Below are 22,317 nucleotides of genomic sequence, written 5' to 3'. Positions count from 1 at the left end.
CGAGCCGTTCTAGTATACAAGTCTTAATATCCTCGTATGGTGTCGCACCCTGGATGTTTGCCTGTTGATACGCTGCTTGTAATTCCCCAGTGAGCAGGGGACCAAGGTAATGACCCCACCGGTCGGCGGGCCATGCGGCGGCCTGAGCCAAGCGTTCAAAGTTTGTGAAGAAGAAGTCTGGGTCTTCTCCAGCTACGTATTTCTGCAGGACAACAGAAGGGAGAGAGGCCAGCGGTTTTTGTTGGCCCATGACTGTTGCAAGTTTTTCAAGAGTCTTATCCTGAGCGCTGCCCTGACCTTTTAGGACATCGTACAGTTGTCCTCGGTCGTCTTCTGCGGTTTTCAGGAATTGTTCCATCAATTTTCCTAGGTGTTCCTGGCCTTCCGCCAGTTGTTTGACCGCGGCCTCCATGCTTCCGGGCGATCCCACTTCTGACACCACCTGTGGAGCGGGATTTAGGGCGGGCCGGAATAACAGGCGTGGAGGCCGTATGAAGTGCACTATGATTAGCGAAAACTTTATTGTTCACAGAAATGAAACACAGGTCACGGGATGAAAAGGTCCAGGTGGGTTGTAGAGGTGAGGTATCCGGGAGGGTTCCGTGGGGATGGTTGCGGCTGGGCTGTGGTCGTCTTTCCGTCGTGTAGGAGCGGTGAGTCCCTCGGAGGAAAAGAGAACGAAAACAGGGCGGTTAGTTCAGAGGTAACAAAACTTCTCTCAGTTCTATCACCAACACCTGGGTCGTGTGTGGAGGGTTTGGGGTAGGACGTGACGGGGTTTGGGTTGCGGGAAGAGGTAAAGGTGGGTAGGGGTGAGCGCAGGCGTGAACGGGACGGGAAATAGTGCATAGTTCTATACAGTGTCGGTGCACGTTTATACAGTGAAAGTGGTTTGGAACGCTATTTACACTATGTACACATCTACCAGTGGAAATAGGGGAAAATGGTAACGAGGTACTCACATGCCCCGCCGTAACTCTCCTGTGAGTTACGGCCGCTCTCCAGCCACCTCCTGAGGACGCCACCAGTCCTCACACCAGACGTCTTCCTCGTCTGCTTCTTCTTTCCGGTCCTTCGGTCCTTCCGCTGCTGGTTCTCCGAGGTCTGCTAACTCCTGCCACGAGCTCGCTGTTGGGAACCCCGAGTTGTTTGGGTCCTCGGTTTTTCTACTCTCCGGCCTGTATCCGGTTGAAGGACTTCCGGGGTTAGGTGAGTTCACTTCCGGTCCTTCGCTAGCGACCCAACTTCCGGGGTCATGGAGGGACGTTTCCAATCCGTCCTGATTCGGAGTTATCGGTGGAGCCTGTGGGAAGACAGAGAGAGGAGTAGTTCCGGAGGGGTAAGAGTCCACAGCGCTCCGTTGTACCCCCGATGTAGGGATCAACCCTTCACACTCACCTCACCATTCCAGCTCAGAACTTGGCTATATGCAAATTAGTCTGACCCTGGCCCAGTGCATCATGGGAACAGGGCAGACCAAACTACCAAGCCAATTCTTATACTGGGAAGGAAACAAGCTTCCGGGGACCGGTTTCTGGCATTTCAGCCGTCTTCGGCCCGGCTTGCTTGAATCCTGATGGTGCAATGAGCAAGGGACTCACATCTGAGTATACCCTTCCACGCTTATGGTGGACAAAAACGATTCAGAAAAGGGGGTGGTGATGAACAGAGTGTCTGAATTAAGCAGACCAATCTTACCCAGTCCAAAGATCAGGGCTTGATCCATCACCGTTTTTTAGCTCACTGCACCATCCCAGCTCAGAACTTGGCTATATGCAAATTAGTCTGACCCTGGCCCAGTGCATCATGGGAACAGGGCAGACCAAACTACCAAGCCAATTCTTATACTGGGAAGGAAACAAGCTTCCGGGGACCGGTTTCTGGCATTTCAGCCGTCTTCGGCCCGGCTTGCTTGAATCCTGATGGTGCAATGAGCAAGGGACTCGCATCTGAGTATACCCTTCCACGCTTATGGTGGAAAAAAACGATTCAGAAAAGGGGGTGGTGATGAACAGAGTGTCTGAATTAAGCAGACCACTCTTACCCAGTCCAAAGATCAGGGCTTGATCCATCACCGTTTTTTAGCTCACTGCACCATCCCAGCTCAGAACTTGGCTATATGCAAATTAGTCTGACCCTGGCCCAGTGCATCATGGGAACAGGGCAGACCAAACTACCAAGCCAATTCTTATACTGGGAAGGAAACAAGCTTCCGGGGACCGGTTTCTGGCATTTCAGCCGTCTTCGGCCCGGCTTGCGTGAATCCTGATGGTGCAATGAGCAAGGGACTCACATCTGAGTATACCCTTCCACGCTTATGGTGGACAAAAACGATTCCGAAAAGGGGGTGGTGATGAACAGAGTGTCTGAATTAAGCAGACCACTCTTACCCAGTCCAAAGATCAGGGCTTGATCCATCACCCTTTTTTAGCTCACTGCACCATCCCAGCTCAGAACTTGGCTATATGCAAATTAGTCTGACCCTGGCCCAGTGCATCATGGGAACAGGGCAGACCAAACTACCAAGCCAATTCTTATACTGGGAAGGAAACAAGCTTCCGGGGACCGGTTTCTGGCATTTCAGCCGTCTTCGGCCCGGCTTGCTTGAATCCTGATGGTGCAATGAGCAAGGGACTCACATCTGAGTATACCCTTCCACGCTTATGGTGGACAAAAACGATTCAGAATAGGAGGTGGTGATGAACAGAGTGTCTGAATTATGCAGACCACTCTTACCCAGTCCAAAGATCAGGGCTTGATCCATCACCGTTTTTTAGCTCACTGCACCATCCCAGCTCAGAACTTGGCTATATGCAAATTAGCCTGACCCTGGCCCAGTGCATCATGGGAACAGGGCAGACCAAACTACCAAGCCAATTCTTATACTGGGAAGGAAACAAGCTTCCGGGGACCGGTTTCTGGCATTTCAGCCGTCTTCGGCCCGGCTTGCTTGAATCCTGATGGTGCAATGAGCAAGGGACTCACATCTGAGTATACCCTTCCACGCTTATGGTGGACAAAAACGATTCAGAAAAGGGGGTGGTGATGAACAGAGTGTCTGAATTAAGCAGACCACTCTTACCCAGTCCAAAGATCAGGGCTTGATCCATCACCGTTTTTTAGCTCACTGCACCATCCCAGCTCAGAACTTAGCTATATGCAAATTAGTCTGACCCTGGCCCAGTGCATCATGGGAACAGGGCAGACCAAACTACCAAGCCAATTCTTATACTGGGAAGGAAACAAGCTTCCGGGGACCGGTTTCTGGCATTTCAGCCGTCTTCGGCCCGGCTTGCTTGAATCCTGATGGTGCAATGAGCTTGGCTGAGAGCAGGCGGTATTTGCCAAGGCGCCATTGCGGGATTCGGACCCCCGCCCAGGAGGACTGCAGATGCGGCGCGGATCCGGTAAGTTTATTTTTGTTAATAATGGTGTCTTTTAAATCTGATTCCCCTCCCGCCCCCCCCTCCCCATTCCGAGTATTGTAGCGCGATGCCGTGACTGCTGGTGACAGCCTAAGCTGTGTTGGTCAAAGGGTCGTAGTTCTAATTTTGGACACAGAATCTAAGAGGAAGGATCATGCGGAGGCCAAATGTCCAAAGGTAAAATCTAATCAATAGTGTGTGTGTTCGTGTGCCTGATTGTATGGGTTTGTGTGTATTCATGGCTGTATATCTGTATATCGCATCACTGTGAAAGCATGTGTGCAGTGCATGACTGCGAGCGGCAGTGTGCATGACTGTGACTGCCAGTGTGCATGATTGTGTGTAACCAGAACTGCCAACTTAGGATCTGGGGATCAGTTTGAATCCTGCGGTCAGTTTAGCATCCTGTGATCCTGGGCAAATTACTTAAATCACCGATTGCCTAAATGTATCCATCCAGTGCCTAAAAAAATAAACTTAGTCTAGTGCAATGTCACTGGCGATCTCCTTTTCTTCTCGAAAGGCCGACTCCATTCCTCTGGGACTTCAAGTAGTGCGCAGGCTAATAAATACAGCAGCTACTGACAAGACGGGGAACAACTAATTGCTAGCACATACCTTCAAGAAATGATTTCCCTGTTAAAGCCCACTTCTTCTTGTGCCTCGTGTACACACCTGATGCCTCCAGGCCTAATAGAGGTGCAGGTGGAATAACTGGCTTTAGAGGCTTACATTCAGTTCAAATAAAGAGGAATGCTTTGAGGAATTGTAAAAATGGCCCTAAAATGTAAGCAAGCTGCTACACAGAAGTAGTGTGTATGTTTTAAGTATTTTTTTTGGGTGTGACGACATTTGGGGGCTTCTGCATTGTAGCCACAGCTTGAGGATGATATGACGTTTTTAGATTTGGCTGGAAAGCCTATTATATTCACACAATACATAGAGTGCGGCTTCGGCTCCACTCAGAACTGTATATACCCTCACCTAGTGCAATTAATTGGCTCAGTTATAAGAATAAGCACATGTGGTAAGTGGTCATTAAGTCACATATAGAAATGTGAGTGAAAATGATTGTTCAGTTGCTTAAGCGCTTTCAATGTCTGCAGATAAGGTAACTGACGTACAGGAGCACACAAAGAACCTAAGTAACTAACCTGGGATTCCATACTTGATATTTACCTTCATGCTTTCTCAAATTTGCTTACAATACAGCATTTGCCAACTCTTTATTTGAAATAAATGATCAGGTGGAGAACCCCCACAAACCCCTCCACAACGTTGGTCAGGCTTGTTCGCTTCACTCTCACCACATAACGCGCAGCCAAATGTCTACGCCCTACCACTTTAAAATGTCACCAGCCGCCACTGCCCAGCAGGTTGATTCAAGAAAGGATTTGTAAGTGGACTCATTTCAATGGCAACGTCAGGCCCGACGGCAGGATCCGGGGCCAAAACAGAGTGTCGCACCATTGCTGGGCACGAAACTGCAGGCGTCATACTATAGAGTATCGGCCACCCTGTGTGGTTTGACATGGTCAATGGAAATGCACCTGTTCCCCTTTCGCCCAGGAAGAGGAGGTAAAATGACTGTTCTTGTACCCTGCACACCAAGCACGGCAACTGTAGCTCGATAGGAAGGACCAAATTATTTCTTGTTGTCAATCTTCTCTCGGACCAGTTCTCCAACCTGGGGTAGCCAGCCGACTACCGGAATCTGCAACTCAGCTTCAGACATGGAGGGCAAATGCTCCTTTGCAAGACTGTCTCTGGTCTTTTGTAGGTTCTGTAAAACATTGGAATGTTCGTCTACTTCAAAGGATGCGGCTCCCACCGCCATGTCTAGACCGTCACGGTCCGAAACAAACATCTTGATGCCAAAGAGCATTTCGTATGGGGTCCGCCCAACCAGAGACCTTCTAGCGAGATTATTGAGTGCACGTTGTACGCTATTCAGGTGGGTAAGCCAGTCTCTGCCAGCACCTAAAACCTTCGCTGTCAGGGATTGCTTTAAATCACGGTTCATCCGCTCCACAACACTATTGCCCTCAGGCCTGTATGGAGACGAAAATTTGACCACCAATGAAGCCATAGCATCCTTGTTCGCCTTAGAGGCGAACGCTGGACCCTGGTCCGAATGGAAGGTGTCACATACAAAAATTCCCACAAAGACACGCAAATACCTTACGACTGTTCTAGCATCAGCGCTCCTTTGAGGCCACACCTAGAAAAAAGCGCGTGCAAGAGTCAACTGCAACTAGGATGTACCTATACGCAGTATCAGAGGAGAAAGGACCGCAGTGATCCAAATAAACACACGCTCAACTGAGTTTGGGGCGGGCGTGCCGCAGAAGAAGGTTTAACTTGCTGACAAATGCCACATTGAAGGACAAAATCATGTGTCTGCTTGTACAAAGCCCGCCACCAATACCGTTGCTGGAGGAGAGATACAGTAGATGACACGCCGGCATGCGCCAAAGCCATCCCGGCGTAGGCTGCTGTAATCAAAGTCTGTCTGCGGTCCGCGTTGGGAATCAGTCTGTCACAACGTTGTTAATTCTCACATAAGGTACTTTATCGGGACGTAAGTGATAAGAGTACTTCGAAGGGAAACCCTTAGGATAATTACCTCCCTCCTCAGTTTCGGCAATAGCTGCCAAGATGTCATCATCAATCTTACTTTTGGAACGTGTAACCGCTGCCACTGCAAATGTTGCTACTGCTGTCTTCGCAGCTTCGTCCGCGAGACAGTTGCCAACAGCGTGAACCCCAACGCGCTGATGACCCAGAGTATGAATTACAAAAACTAGTGGGAGACGTTCTTTTAGCTCCGCCACTCGAACCCAGTTCATTTTATGTTATATTGTGCGACCTTTGGAGTCCTGATAATCATTTTGAGTCCAAAAGGGTAGATTGTCATTGAAAGACTGCACACAGTAGTAAGAATCACTCACAATAAGAGTAGTCGCACTGTGGTTCGCGTACTCCAACACAAGCATCAGAGCACGTAGTTCTGCCAACTGGGCGGTACAGTCCCCTAACTCAATGTCGTGCATACACAGACATTAGGGGACTGTACTGTCTGTGTATGCACGACATCTGACTTGAACTCGCCATCCACCATAGTACCAACCACAATTGCGCAGGCGCGGAATACATGTGTCTAGAATCCGTAGCCGCTTGCGCACTTCCATCAGTGTAAATGATACAACGAAAATCCTCAAGTGGGCGCATAGTCAGAGGAGCAGGATGAATTGCTGAGCTCGTAGCCCAGGAACAACACTGTGTACTCTGCAATATGTGATTTCACAAAGTTGAATTTATAGCCAAAGTCCGCAAAACGGCAAATTATGGGGTCAACACAGCACAGATGCGGCCATAATTTGTCGTCTGTGAGATAAATGTCATCCACATACGAACATGCAGCTGCGTCGAGCCTCTCAAGCAGAGAGACTATGCGGGTGGCAAAAACGTCTGGACTGTTCTTGTAGCCCATTGCCAATCGAAGGAACTGGCCCTGTTTGCCACCACAGGTAAAACTCGTCCTTTGACTACTAAGGTGGGACAAGTTATGGCCAAAAAAACCATTGGAAATGTCAAGCGTGGTTTTGAATCTTTTACGCACAAGACTATCCCCAAGAGCAGACTGTGAGTATTCTGCACCGCACATGTACGACAATGCGAGTTTAAGTGACGGTAATCCAATACCAAACGGTACGAGCCATCTGACTTGGTCACAGCAAAAAGTGGGTTATTCATCGGAGACACAGACTCTCAATTACACCCTGATATTCCAATTGTTCAAAGATTTCTGCTACAGAGGCTTTCGCCTCACGCCGTATGGGGTATTGGGGTTTTGGGGTTGTGGCTGTGGTATGGACTGCAAAGGGATCTCATGTCAAGGGGAAAATGTGTCCTATCCACATTGAGTACGGTACAACGCCGGCGCCAGTGCCTTAGCCCAATCTTCTGCAAACTGCAGTGCCTGCTCCTTCGGCACAGTGTGCGCGAAAGCTGGGAGGATCACCTCTTCCCATTTGTGGAGTGGCCAAGACAAAAGGTGGTGGCCAGTCGACCTCCGCCAACAAAATATCATACGTAGTCGTCAGATTTTCCCCCAAAAAACCTTTTATGGTACATTCTATGTCACCTTCAATTACAAGGACAATTTCATAAAGTCTTTCGGGGGAGCCACTCTAGTGTCATGTATCAGTTGCTGTCACCTTCAGTAGTGGGCGCAGCGCCTCTCGAACAATTGTAATCTCCGCTGCCCTGTCCAGCAGCGTCCGTGCCCATGTCAGATTCTGAAGCGTTCTCACTATCTGTGGCATATCTCGCTGTTACAGCAGCAACTTTCTTCTTCTGAAACTGGGGTCTTTGACGTGGTGACTCGTCCTTCTTGCTTTTTCCGCCAGCCTTACGAGGTTGCTCACGGCTCTGTTGGGCACCTTGACCTCTGCCTCCGCCTCCTCCACCGGTGGCTGTTACCGATGTTTCCTGCAAAGAGCGAGGAGAATGTTGTTCAGGAACCTGAAACCTATCAGGTGACTTAATAGTACTGCGGTTGCGCAAATCGAAAACACTCAACAGGGGCATGGGTAGGGGAATCGGGATGGGAACCCTGTTTTTGCTGCTTTCCCTGTTTTTTGTTCTTACTCCAATTTTGTTTCTGAACTTTCGGGCGGTCATCTTTATCAGATGACCCTTGCTGAGTTTGCTGTTGCTTTTCTTTTTTCGCGAAAGGCTGAACACCCAAACTATTACGGCCCGCGGTCTTATAAGTCTCCGTAATAATTTTCGGCAACTGACGGGGTTTGTCAGCGTCAGGTACCTCGCACAGAGCATTAGAGACTTGAAACTTACCGCATCCCTTGGCATTTGCAAGGACCAGATCGTGTACCATATCAAACACTCCCACGAGTCGCATTCCCAACTCCACTGCTGCCTCTGGTCCATGCTCATCCTGAAAACGCTTGATCACAGTGGGCAAAACAGTCATTGACGGGGTGCCAAAGCGCCTAGTATAGACTGCCGCACCCCCCAAGTTGTACACTCAGTCACGTCAGGCATTAAGTTCTTCTGCAAATTCAGTGTGAGGATCCTGTGTTTCTCAACAGGACTAGTATTTGGGAACACTGCTTACAGTTGGTCAAATTTTTCGGCAAGCCAAAAAGGCATGTCCTCCTTATCCTGGGGACGCTTGCCCATGACCGCATTAACCATGACGGGACTAAGCTTGAGTCCGCCACCGCCAACTGGATGCGCCGCACCACCCGAGGCCCGACCCGGGAGGTTGCGAGTAATATAGTGAACCAGACCCCTAATAACTGCTACCGAAGAGGCATATAGGGGTCGCAGTTGCTGATCTGTTAACTGCCCCGCCAAAGGATGCGGAGTCTAAGCAGCTAACACAGGTCAAGTAGCGCCTGGAATGGATAATGGCCCATGTCTGATCGCTGTAATAACGTGTGGGAGGGCGCCATTAAACCAAACGGCATGCTGCCAAGCAGAAATTGGAATTTCCACTGTCCGATATGGAGGGTACGCTGCAGGAGCATTGGCGGGGGTGTAAGTCTGAAAAACACCAGAATTAGCATCCACTGCGGGTAATGTGACCCATGAGTAATACAACTGAAACGGGTACACTGCGTCAGCAGAGACTACAAAAACCACCGCCTGTCCCTCCAGAGAAACGAGGTATTCCTGCAAATGATTTCGTACAACTACACGACTGTGTGCTGGGATATCAACTGCAGCCATATCGAAACAGTAATAGAGATGAACAATACAATACTATAACGCACAACTGGGTAGTAATTCAAATAATAAACCTTTGAGAAGTACCAAGCTTGAAATAACCTATGTAAATATAGGTAGGTTTTTTTATCCGTCACCACCGTCAACCGGAAATGATACTGAGGGGGTCGCAGACTGATATAAGCACTACTCAAGTGTCTCACAATAAGACCAAACCAGTTGGCGTCGCCATGTTACAGGGATTCTGCTCAGACACAGAACTGTTCATAGAGACTTAGGACCTCAATGAATTAGGGTGTGCCAAAACTCACCTTAGTACCCAAAATCCCCTACCAGACTAGCAATCAGTGTCACTTTAGCTCTTCGTCCTATAGCAAAGAAACCAATTATTAGACAACCTAGAACATGCGACTTAGGACCATATCAGGAATGGTGGGAAGTGATAACACTCTTATGTTATACGTTCATATTCATTTTGTTATACGTATCCACAACAGGAGTAAAATAGAGGCATGGTAAGGTTAAAATGTTTATTTTAAAGATGTGATCTCAAGCGCAGTATTTTAATCAACATAAGCATACATATGATTAAGAATAATACGGTCGGCATGGTTACAATTCCATAAAATACAAAAGGAGGAATCACATTACAATGATAGTGCAAGCAGGTGATAAGAATGCCTATTTGAAGCACCCTTCCTATCTAGAAAATATGTATTATAAAACTATTGAAGGTCTCTTGAGCTTTCTTAGGGGGACCCCATTTACCTGTCCGCTCAGTAAGTGTAAATTACATCAGGATCGGTTAGTCTCTCTGCATGCCTGGAATCTTCCAAGTGTGTTCAATTCTGGCAAGTGTTCTATGATAAAGGTGCTAGAATCCTACACTGCTTGCATCTGCCAAATTGTTGTGTCTAGAATGTGTTACACGGACAAGCCGATAAACAGGCTCGCACGTTATGATAACCTTGGCGCCTCAGCACTCACTGTACAGACTGGGGGCACGATGTATGTCTAGAGATGTCGAAAAACAAACCTTTTCTCATGTATAGACCTTCGTGAAACCTAACTCTGCAAAAACAGCTAAGCAGGTAAAATGGCGTTTAAACTCCTAAAAAGGCATGCTAACTCAACATGCACGCATAAAGAGGCCCATAAACCACACTACAGAATTTTCTGGCTTTTAAATGTAGAGGCAAACTTTTGAGAAGTGGGAAACAGCAATCTTCCTTCTTCTCCCCAACAAAACTGCTTTAGTTTGTTCCTGGGTGAATATATGCGCCAAGTATGCGTTCGGGGTTGTTCAGCATTTCCTATCCCACTGGTGGGTCTTGCAGATTGTCCTATTTTGGGGCTACTCTAATCTTTGTCGATGTTCTTTCTTATTTGCCCCAGATTCTGATGCCGGTTTTGGCAGGTCATACCTAATCCTGTAAAGGTAGGTGGGTATGTTACTCGTTAAGGTTTCAATTGAGATAATACGCAGACAGTGGTTCTGATATAACCCCCTTTACTTCTGCTCCAAATCCTCCAAATGGAGAAGTTAAAGGTGATAACAATTCTACAAGTTCTGCTGGCTGTTAACCAAGAGGACTGCTTGGTCTCCCTGGACCTGCAGAACACATGCTTTCATGTACTGATCCTATAATCCCATAGGCAAAAACCTGCATTTTGTGGTGTGATCCACTCACTTTCAGTTCACCATCCTACCTTTGGGCCTTACATTGGCTCGTGGGTCTTTACTAAAGCCATATCATTGGCTGCGGCCCATCTTTGCAGGTTGGGGCTCCAGAAACCAAATCCGCAGCTCCCTTAATGAGCAGGAGCCTGATGCAGTCAATTACTAAAGGGGTAGGTCTTCACACTGGTTTTGGCAATGCTATTCTAGTCCTACTCAGTGCATGCAGTCAAACTGTGTTTTTTACTGTCTTCTATCAATCAACCCAGTAGTACTTGTATAGCGTATCTTATTACCCGAGAGGGTATCTAGGTGCTTGCTACAGGTCCAAGTCTAAGAGCCTGGTCTTGAGCTCCTTCCTGAAATAGGTCAGCGTGGGTGCGGTGCGGAGGTGGAGGTGGAGGTAGAGGGCGTTCCAGGCTTTGACAGCGAGATGGGAGAAGGAGCGTCCTCCGTCGTGGCATATGCAAGGGTAAGCTGAGCAGTGTAGAGGGTTCTGGGGGTCCAGTGGAAGTGCAGGCGGTAGTTCATGTAGCCGGGTCCTTGGTTATGCAGGGCTTTGTAGACGTGGGTCAGGAGATTGAAACAGCATCTCTTCTCAACCGAGTGGCAGTGGAGGTTTTCAGGTGCTGGTTAATGTGGGTTCTATTGGGCAGGTTGAGGATAAGTCTGTCGGCTACATTCTGGATCGTCTGAAGTCTTTGCATGAATTCGGTGGTGGTGTCTACATAGAGTGCGTTGCCGTAGTACAGTCAGCTGTTGATGAGGGCCTGGGTCACTGTCCTCCTGGTGCTGATGGGAAGCCACTTGAATATTTTGCAGAACATCAGAAGCATGTGGAAGCAGGTTGAGGATATGGCGTTGACCTGGTGTTTCGTGGTGAGTTCGCCATTAAGGATGATGCTGAGGTGGCGGGTGTAGTCTTTCGGCATAGGGGTGGGTCCAAGTTTTGCCAGCCACCAGGAGTCATTCCAGAGGGTGTTGTTTGCCGCAGACCAGAACTTCAGTTTTGTGTGTGTTGAGCTTCAGGCTGTTTTCCTTTATCCAGGCTGAGATGTTCTTCATACAGTTGTGGAAGGTAGTCTTTGTTGAGGTGGGGTCGACTGAGAGTGAGAGGACGAGCTGAGTGTCGTCAACGTAGGAGATGATTATGTTGTGCGATCTAAAGATGTCTCTGAGTGGTGACATGTAAACGGTGAAGAGGGTTAGGCTGAGGGCTAAACCTTGTGGCACTCCGCAAATGGTGTGCTTGGTTTGCAATGTGATGGGAGGGAGGTTATCTCTGAGTGTGTTCCATAAGAAAGGATGCCATCCATCTGAGGGCATAATCTGTGATACCAATCCGCAGAAGTAGTCAATGAGTGTGTGTTGAGAGGCTGTGTTGAAGGCTGCGGAGAGGTCAAAGAGGATCAGGACAATTCTCCTCTGTCTATGAGGGTGCGGATCTCATCTGTTTGGAGCAGAGCAATATCAGCAGTGGCAGTATGTTTTTAGATCTCCGGCCAGATGTACCTGGACAAGCTCAAAATCTAGAGACAGCTAGTGCCCTGTCACATTTTATTTATTTATTTTTATTTATTTTACACAGCGCGAACTGGAACCGAATCCGGTATCAGAGCACTTTACATAGCACCAGTTGCATTACATGAGGACACATTCATTTTTGTTAGGCACAGGGAGATTGTTATTTGCCCAGAATCACAGGATGTTAAGGGTCATTGCTGAGACTTGAACCCAGTTCCTCAGATTCGAGATCGACCGCCCTAGCCATTAGGCCAACTCCTCTCCACAACATCTTTGAAACAGTCACTTTTAAAATATGCTGTATTGTGTCAAAATATCGCACTTTCCTTTCATGGCCCAATGCCTCCTGATAGCCAGTCCATCCATCTACCAGACCTTTGTGATTAATGACTCGCCCTAGCTTACTCTGTTGAGTTTGATATTCTTATTTTATTTACTTGCCTTTCTCCATAATTAATCTTTTTCCCTCCTAAATTATTGGAATAACTAAGGTGATATTTTTGAAAATGAAGTGTTTGCCCATAACAGATGAATGTGGAAGTATGTGTGTGAGACGTGTCCACCTCAGTGAGAAGTTGAAGAGTCAATAGCTGCTACAAAGGTGCCCTGGAATTCAAATACATTTAGCAGTGCATTGCTTTGTTGCATGTGTTTGTTGGTGCCTACAAGTGTATCTTTGCTTGTAGTCTTTTTTACATCACACACTAGCTATATTTTGTCCTGCACTTTTTCATGCTTATAAAAATATGTTGTCATTCTTCTATTGCTTTAACATAGTTTTTCTTTATTTCTTGCAGGATTTTGTCCGTGCAAAGCAGATATTTTCTGCCTGCCTGGAGCTAGTCACTGAGTTCTCCCCTAAGCTGCGGCAGATCATGCTGAATGAGACCTTGCTTCTGGACGTTCGCGCTCATGAAGCTAGAGCAGGTCCTTCTGGAGAGCGCCCTCCTGCAGAGCTGATCAGCAGGATACGAGGTTACCTGGAAATGAGACTTACTGGTATGAATGCAGTCAATGTGTTTATATAATGTATCTGGCATTGTGGTCATGACTAACTTGGGAAAAATTGTATTGGGTATTAATCAGATCTCTGTAGAGCGTGTAACTGTAGTTAAAACATTAAGGTAGCAATGTGAAATCAGTGTGAACAAGCAAAGATAAGTTAAAAAAAAGAAGCTAATATTTTTTCTAGGTAAATAAAAACTTTCTCAGAAGCTGAAGTTTCAAACATTTCAAGAAGAAAGACCATTTTTTGGTATAAAGTATGGAAAGTTTATAATGTGATATCATGACATTGGGATGTTAGGCACCCATGAGAAGTGTTGGAAACACTTTTATCAGAGCCAGCCTAAAAGAGTTTTACGTTGTTTATTTATGCCAAACAAGGTGGAGCAATGTTTTAAGTTGGCTCCATTTTCTTTTCAAGCGAGGGAGGGGAGATATATACATTCTGATTCTTTCTCATGTAGCTGTTATGCTCTTTTAAGTAAACACAAGGAGATGATGGACGGAGCGCTGATATTTTTCAGACAATCACCCCCAGTCACACATCTGGGTTGAATCCATCATCATTCTTTACCTCACTTCGCGACCTCAGTTCATACCAATCAGCCTTGACCCTATGCCTCGAGGGAAAAGTCCAGACTGAACTGCCAAACCAGGTCTTTTCTGAACCGGAAACAATCATCCTGGGACCGGTTTCTGGGTAACACCCTTCATCAGCCAGACTAGCTTGAATCCAGTGGCAAAGTGAGCAAGGGACCCACGTCTGGGCATACCCTGCCAACTTCGGGCTTGCTATGTTCCTTTTTGCCACCCCGGCTGCCAATGCCTGCCAGATTTCATTGTGCCTAGACCAGTCCGAATCCAATCCAATCCAATCCAATCCAAAAATTCTTTATTTCGGCCGTTTAGGCCATAAAAGATACATAAAAATATACATACAATTAAATTTCGGGCACTAAAGTGCATACAAGGAACAAGTAGCAACATTTCATAGCATTTAAAATCCGGGCATTTAAAATGCATACAGGGAACACACAACAACATTACATATCAATGGGAGTGAGGGTAAGACAAAATGTAATAGGAGAAAGTGTCGGTGAAGGGTAAAGGTTGCGTTGGCACAGTGGGGTAGGCATACAATCCTATGGTGGTTTTGCCTTGAGCAACTTGGACCTAATGCACCACATGGCCAAAAGGTATTTTGCAACTGAGAAAACGATGTAGTCCGAATCAGTCTTGATCATCAGCAATAACCATCTGGGCTCTAGCGGGACCGCTGAACCCACCACTGTCGACATCGTGTCCACCACCCTAGTCCAAAATGGCACTATCTCTGGACAATCCCATAATATATGGTAGAATGTCCCCTCTTCCCGGCATCCCCATGCACAGAGGGCCAACTGACTTCTTCCCCAGGCATGTAAGTGGGTCCGGGGATAGTATACTCAGTGTAGGATTTTAAGCTGTACTAACCGGAACCGGCAGCGGATTGCTATCTCCTGCGGGCTTTGTAGGGCGTCCTGCCAGTCATCATCTTTTAAGTCGCCTATGTCACACTCCCACCTTGTCCGCAATGATGTCGGTGGGTCCGGCATATTATTTATGAGTTTGCAATATATTGTAGAAGTGGGTTTCTCTACAATGTGGTCCAGGAGCAGCCTATCCTCCATGGGGTAATACTCCGGGACCGACGTGCCACTGTGTATGTGAGCCCGTAAAGCATGGGAGAGGCTTATGTACTGGTAATGTTGCGATACGTGGAGGTCGTATTCTTTTTGCAAGCCCCCTTCCAGACATTTCTAAGGTATTCGATGCCTATTAACTTTCATCCCCCGAAACCAGTTAAACAAGTCACTTCTGCCAGCTGGTCTCCATGCCACAGAGGGGTTCTACCCGTCGGGGAGCCCGACCATCCCCGGAATTTGTTTGCCTCCCTCCAGCATTGAGCCCCCACCCCTGTGTGGGATGGCCAATCTCTTCCTGGCCTTCAAGCATAGAGCAGCGGTTCACAATTCCCACCCGGCATGACCATCTAGTGTACTCTGTAGGCCGGTTTCCGACCGATCTGCCTACACCCAGTCATTAACCACCTGTAAGTGTCAGGCCCAGTAATACAGCTTAATGTCTGGAAGGGCCAGCCCCCCATCGTACACCCCTCTCGTCAGTTTACGCAGCGCTATTCTTGGGTTGCCACCGTCCCAGAGCAACGTCCGCAGAGCTTGCGTTATCCATGTGATTACTCCCTGAGGGAATAGGATATGGTGTGTTTTGTAGAATATAGAGCATTTTGATTGAGACCTCGAGGAACTCAGTTGCTGAGAAAGCGCTTTTGGAGAAGGACCGCGAGTGCTGGGAATACATTGAATTCAAGAATAAGGAAGCATTTACAAGGAAATAACACAGATGGTCATATTTCACAAGCCACCTCGCCGGTTGGCGGCAGACACAAGATAAAATCGCCTTCCTACAGAAAACCATTGATCCCTTTGGTTCCCCGCACTCTGACAACAAGACCCACAAGCAGCCTTCTCCACCCAATAAAAAGAGCCTGACACACAGAATAAAAGCCCTGATGAGAGCCCAGGGACGTTTGTCCTGGTCTCGAAACGCGTCGGCAGCTTTAGTGGAATAGAGCATTATTAACAAACAATACTAGGATTAGCCACTCAAGATATTATCAATTTCGAGTCATTCAGTTGACCATATTCCCCATTCTTTCGATTTGTTTCATTCATTGATTCTATATGTAAATTGTATTGATGTTTTGTTATGTATTAATTTCTTTGTAGGATGTTTGATGTTTTATATGTTATTTTGACATTGTTGTTTCTATGTGTATCAAACCAATTGTACAGTGATGTAAATATTGAATGCACAGTCCGTTTCATTTCTGCCTATTAATGTTAAAAAAGATACTTTAAAAGTCAAAATAATTGAATAAGCATGCCTGGTTGGAATGTAATAAATATTTTTCTAACCTAAAAACGTTTTTTGGTTTAAGTAAGTGTAGTTTAGGCAATTTGTGTGCTTTATACTTAAAAAGGGTCTAGCCTTTACCACGTTTTCATAGACCTATCTCCTTTGGGTTCCAGCATCTTAAACATGGCAGCTCGGCCCATCAAGGAGAGAGGCAGCGATCTCCAGTGGTTTACATAAGTCTTAAGGCGCATCAGTTGGGGTTCCATGTTCCTAGCAAAGAACTCCACCCTATCTCTTGTGATGTACACCCCCAGGTATTTAAATCTGTCTGTTGCGACTGAAGCAGGACACCTGGTCGGAATCTGCAGGGGAGAGCCTGAGAGTGGAAAAATCACTGATTTCGCCCAGTTGATGGTGTAGCCCAAATAGTTACCAAATAGTTCGAAGAGATGTAGCGCCTGCGCTATCGAGCGGTACGGTCTTGCCATAAATAGGACAACATCATCTGCGTATAAGGCGATACGCTCCTTCCACTCATCATTCAACGCCAGGCCCCAGAACGATCTGTCCCCCCTAATCCAATGAGCCAGCAGCTCTAAGGCCAATGCAAATATGAGCGGGGACAGGGGCACCCCTGTCTAGTGCCCCTCCGCTGAGGGAAGGCCCTGGATACCGCGCTATTAACTCTCACCCTTGCCATCGGCTGCTCATATAAAAACCGCACCCAACTGCAGAATATTGGACCGTACCCGAATCGCTGGAGTACAGGTAGGCCCATTCGATACTATCAAATGCCATTGAGGCGTCCAGTGTCATCAATGCTGTCTGGGCGGTCCCCACGTCTTCTGTCATATATAGCACTCCAAAAAATAGACATAGATTATGCTGGTTGCTCCTATGCGTAACAAGGGGGAAGGCCAGGACCTGTTTTATTTTGGCGTCTTTGAAATAACGCTCAACCAAACAATTTATTTTCATTTGATCTGGTACTTTATTTATACCTTTTCTTCAACTTTTTCTGAAACTTTGTTGGATACTCAAAACAGAAAGAGACAATAAAGTCTATATATAGAAAATGCTTATGTACATGTGGTTAACAAAACATTTAACAGCGACATTGTGTTTTGAATACACAATAAAGACATACATTAGTGAGAAAAATCATAAACAAACCATCCGATTATCTTGATGGTCTTGTGTTACCTTTAACATCAAAGTCCGAGTCTTATTTCATATCTAAGTATTATTTCATAGACATTCTAAAAACGTTATGTGTAACAATATTTCAATTAAGAAAGAATGAGGGAACACAGGGAAAACATTGGTGTCAAATACATGGGACTTTTCCGCTATATATAGACAAAAAATAAATTCATATTTCCTACATGTTCGTATCATATGTCATGATAAAGCCAACGCGTTTCGAGTCTCTAATATTGACTATGTGGACTCTCATCAGGGCTCTTGATTTTTGGCAGCACTGCTAGTTTCTGCAATCAGGATGTATAAAGAAAAAATGTTTTTAAAAAAAAACGATAACTATGACTCCCTTTTTAAATGTTTACTTTCTCTTTAGCTCTGCACACTGATAAGTATACCTGGACAGCAGTGTGTTTTCTGTCAGCTCAGTTGTCTCTATCTGTGTGGAAGAAGAGACCACATTTTAGAGTTGTTTCTTTCTTTTATATACATGTGTGGATGGTTCAGTACAAAACTACACCATGCGGGTGCTCCTACACGGAATGATCCCGGATTGATCAACGTGTACTAGGTCTGGCAGCACCAATAGCAACCTATCCTCCAAGGCCTTAGCTAAGACCTTAGCCTCAACATTGATGAGCGAGATTGGACGGTAGGAAGAGCAGTAATCAGCCGGCTTTCCTGTTTTGTGGATTACGACAATCGTGGCCTCTCTTTGATCAGGCGGGAGCCTTCCCACCTCTCGCGCTTCTTTGTACATCTGGAGTAGAGGGTCAGAGATGATATTTACCTGTCTCTTGCAGATTTCCATTGGGAGCCATTCGGTCACTGTGCATACCCAGACTGGAGGAAAATAAGGGCCTCTCCTATTTCTTCCCCTGTGAGGTCTGCGTCTAAGTGGTCTCTTTGCTCTTGGGATAAGGTGGGCAGCGCGAAGTTCTGTAGGAACTCTGCACAATCCTGTTCTGTCATGGTACAGACCGGGGTGTATACCCCCTCAAAATGAGACACAAAGGCATCCGCTATGACTGTGGTGGTCGAGGCTAGTGAACCTTACTGGTCGCGTACCTTGGCTACCCATGAGCGCTCCCTTTCCCGCCGTTCACGCCAATAGCTTAAGGGCCCTTGTCCCCCACGTCGTAGATCCGGTGCTGCGTGGCGACGGAGTAAGCACGCGCCTCGCACTCAGCCAGAGCCCGAAGCTCGTTTTGTTTAAGAGACTAGGTATGACGGAGGTCTTCTGACGGTGCTGCGCCCGCCTCCCTCTCGATCCTCTCTATCGCACTTTCAAGCACTCTGACCTGTAAGGACTTCTCTTTCTTTTGGGCCCCAATTAGAACCTGGGCCTGCCCCCTCAGAACGGTCTTGTAGGCCTCCAAGAGCTTAATATGGGACTCCACCGACCCCCGGTTTTCCTCAAAGTAAAGTTGAGTACCCTCTCAGAGCTTATCGCCTATGCTTTCGTCCCAAGGCGCCATGGATCGATCCTCGGGAAGGTAGCCCTATTTATCACCGGGCCCTTAAGCGTGACTCCGACCGGGGAGTGGTCAGAAATTCCCTGGGCTAGGATGTGGGACTCCACATATTCACCCATTTGTTCAGTGCGCATGAAAAAATTATCTAGGCGGGAAAAGGACCCGTGTCTAGGCGAATAAAATGTGCAATGTCGCTGTGCGGGGTGATGTGTACGCCAAATGTCTCTAAGCCCCATAGCTGTAGTGAAGTCTTGTAGTCCATATTCCCTCCTGGATCCCCGCCCCCCCACCTGATCGGTCCAGGTTAGCGTCCATTACGGCATTAGTGTCACCTCCCACCAGAAGTACACCCCAAGGAAGAGCAGTCAAGAAGGACCCCAGTCGGTTATATGTTGAGGAATGGAGACCAGGCGGGATGTACCAGTAGCTCAGAACTATGGTTCGCCCCTCCCACCCACCTGCCACCGCGATCATACAGCCTGTGTCGTCTGTCCATGTACCCGAAACTCCCATGGGCAGGGAATTAGAATGCCCACCCCCCCCCACCCCCCTCGATCCCGAGGTGAACCCCAAATGGGCCACCATTTTATATCCAAATCTGTCAAAGGCCTTAGATCTGTTACCTAGCAAATGCGTCACCTGGAGTACAACTACATCCTTAGAGTGCCTTTTCAGGTGTTTCAGGACTAGTGTGCGCTTAATCTTGTTGCCCAACCCATTGACGTTCCACGTCCATATTTTAATGTGTGCCTGATCCCCCATCCCGAACATCTGGCCTCCCCCTCCTCGCATAGTCACTGCCCCACTGTATCACATTTGACCAATTACCATGTGCAGTAGAGCAATATTGATATTAAGCAAAACATACCCTCTTCCCAAAAACACACCCCATCCCCCAGTCAACTCCCGCCTCCCTGCTCGGTGGGTTCCCAATCTCCCACCTTCTGAACCTGCAGAGTGCCTGTCGTCCCCCCTGCCCCAGATCAAACACGAAGAGGAAACGTGAGCTTGCAGTCAGCAAAATAAGGCTATACATAACTGACGGAAATCTCACCCATTATGTTGGGTATATTCAAGCAACCCTCAATCAACCCGCCCCGTCCCACCCCGCATCCCTTCTGGCCATAAGGAACCAACCTTGGGAGTGTTATGTCCAAACATCAAAACATAGCTTAACAAAGACAATTGAAAACGGTGCTCTGAAATATCCGGTGGTACCTTCGTTCTCCCCCCGGGCTCGGGAGCCTCGCAGATCTTTCCTCCACCAAGGACAGGAGTCCCCTCAGGTATCATCACCTTCCATTATCATTTGGACCCATTTTGAACAATGTCTTGGCTGTCCGATGCATGTCTGTCCGCACCCCTCGCACCACGTCCCAATGTGTGCTGTTCTAGTCTGCGCGGGCCTCCGTTTCTGCCCACTGTCCGCCATCCCTTCAGCCAGTCACTGGCCTTCTCCGCTGACTCAAAGAAATACACCTTGCTGTCATCTAGGATTTTAAGGCGGGCTCGAAAGAGCATCATATATTTCACTCCTTCTTCCTTCAGAGCTCTTTTAACCCCTTAAAAGGACCTCCGCTGACGCTTAACATGTAAAGTAAAGTCCGGGAAGAAGCGTATGATGGCATTGTCCAGCTGGAGGTCTCCTACTACTCTCGACGCCTGTAAGATCGCATCTCTATCCCTGTAGTTCAAGATGCGGGCAATAATAGTGCGTGGAGGGGCCTCTGGCTTAGGCTTCCCCCCTAATGCATTATGGGCTCTTTCAACTGAGAAAAAGTTGGACATATGCTTCAGCTTCAAATGGTTGAGAATCACGTTCTCCACAAACCAGTCTGTGGATGGCCCGCCATACCTTCCGGGACCCCCACTATGCAGATGTTGTTGCACCTAGCCCGTCCCTCTTGATCCTCCAGCCGGGCGTAGATATCAGTTTGGTTTTTCGTCAGGGGGACTACCTGCTCTTTGAGTCTCTTTGTTTTGGATTATAGACTACCGATCGCTGTCTCTGCCATTGCCACCTTTTCAGACATCTTCCAGCAATAAGTTGACCTCCTCCGTTACTGAGCCAAACTTAGGTTCCAAGGTTCCACGTAGCTCTTTGATAGCCGCCATAATGTCTTTGAGCGAGGGGTCCGGGCTATTGTCCACAGGCCCACCCTGTTGGCTGCCGCCTGCAGGTCTGTCATCTCGTCCAATCGCCACCGTATACTTATCAATTTGATTAGACTGTCCCTGTCCCGGCAGTCTGTTGCGGCCCATATCTGGGTGGGCAGGCCTATAGCGGGTTCGCCGTCGACTATGCCTGTGTGCGCCTGTTTGACCCCGTCAGACTCCTGAGACCCTTGCCCGTTGGCCACAAAATGTCAGCCGGGTGTTCGCTGTCACACGCCCACTCGGTCTCACGCCTGCTCGGTCTCACACAGCCCCCCAGCAGTGCAATCACTCTACCCACCTTCCGCCCGGGCCTTCCCAGTTGTTGCGCAAGGCCTGCACCTCTCCTGTCCTCGTGTTTTGCATTGGTATGCAACTGTTTAAAACCAGCCTCGGGTTGCCCAAGGAGCGGGTCCCTCTGGATCCACAGGCAGATATGTGTGACCTCACCCCCTAGCTGGTCTTCACCTTCCTCACTTATAATGTTATGCCCGTATCTGTGGGGATTCTGCTGTACACTCTGGTCAGCCGGTCAGGATCGCGCCACCCCAGTCAATCCTCCACGCTATTTGAGCCACTCTACATTAAAATCCAGTAGAAATCACCGAGGTACCTCACAGATCCTACGTGATCCCACTTACAGGCACCTCTGTTTGCTCCAATGCCACTGACGGCTCACCCCGGCCCCAACCGGGCCCAATATCCTGTGGTGTCAGGCCTCGTCGATTTCAACGGCCTTCCTCCAGGGGGGCGCTCACTCACCTCGTCTCTTGCTCGGAGCTCTCCGCCCTTGGTTTTGCTGCCTGTGGGCCTCACCAGCGGGGGTCTCACTTCGGAGCGCTCTGCCCCCCTGCGGGCTCTGGTACCTCCGGGATCGCGGGAAGCATGCGATCTGCGCTTCCCCCCTGCTCCCCCAGGCCGCCTACTATCCTCATGGGAGCATTCGGTAATGGCTCCTCGTATCGTACCCAGTCTCCGCAGGCCAGGGGTACCACAGTCTCCAAGTACTCAGTGGGCAGACGCCATTTTCTCGATCCGACTCTGCAGACCTCCAGATTCAAACATTCAGCTGCCTAGGGGGATCACCTCCAGTCTCCGCTACACCCCCTCGTTTCCCGACGTCCTCCAACGCCGTTATATGCCTCCGTTGCCCAGGATAGTGACAGATTTAGGTGAGTTAATG

General features: G+C 48.0%; 1 protein-coding gene across 1 annotated transcript in view; it reads left to right on the top strand.

The window, feature by feature from the left end:
• INTS8 (integrator complex subunit 8) overlaps window positions 1-22,317 on the top strand; it is a 793,677-nt gene that overhangs the window by 460,625 nt on the left and 310,735 nt on the right. Inside the window, exon 16 of the mRNA XM_086966019.1 lies at window positions 13,179-13,380. Within this exon, the coding sequence (XP_086822145.1) occupies window positions 13,179-13,380 (202 nt within the window). The remainder of the gene's footprint in view (window positions 1-13,178; window positions 13,381-22,317) is intronic.

This window comes from Lissotriton vulgaris, chromosome 4_1 (assembly GCF_964263255.1).
Source record: "Lissotriton vulgaris chromosome 4_1, aLisVul1.2, whole genome shotgun sequence".
Classification (NCBI taxonomy): Eukaryota; Metazoa; Chordata; class Amphibia; order Caudata; family Salamandridae; genus Lissotriton; species Lissotriton vulgaris.
Note: the sequence above shows the minus strand (reverse complement) of the source record. Positions and strands in the feature narration are given on the sequence as shown.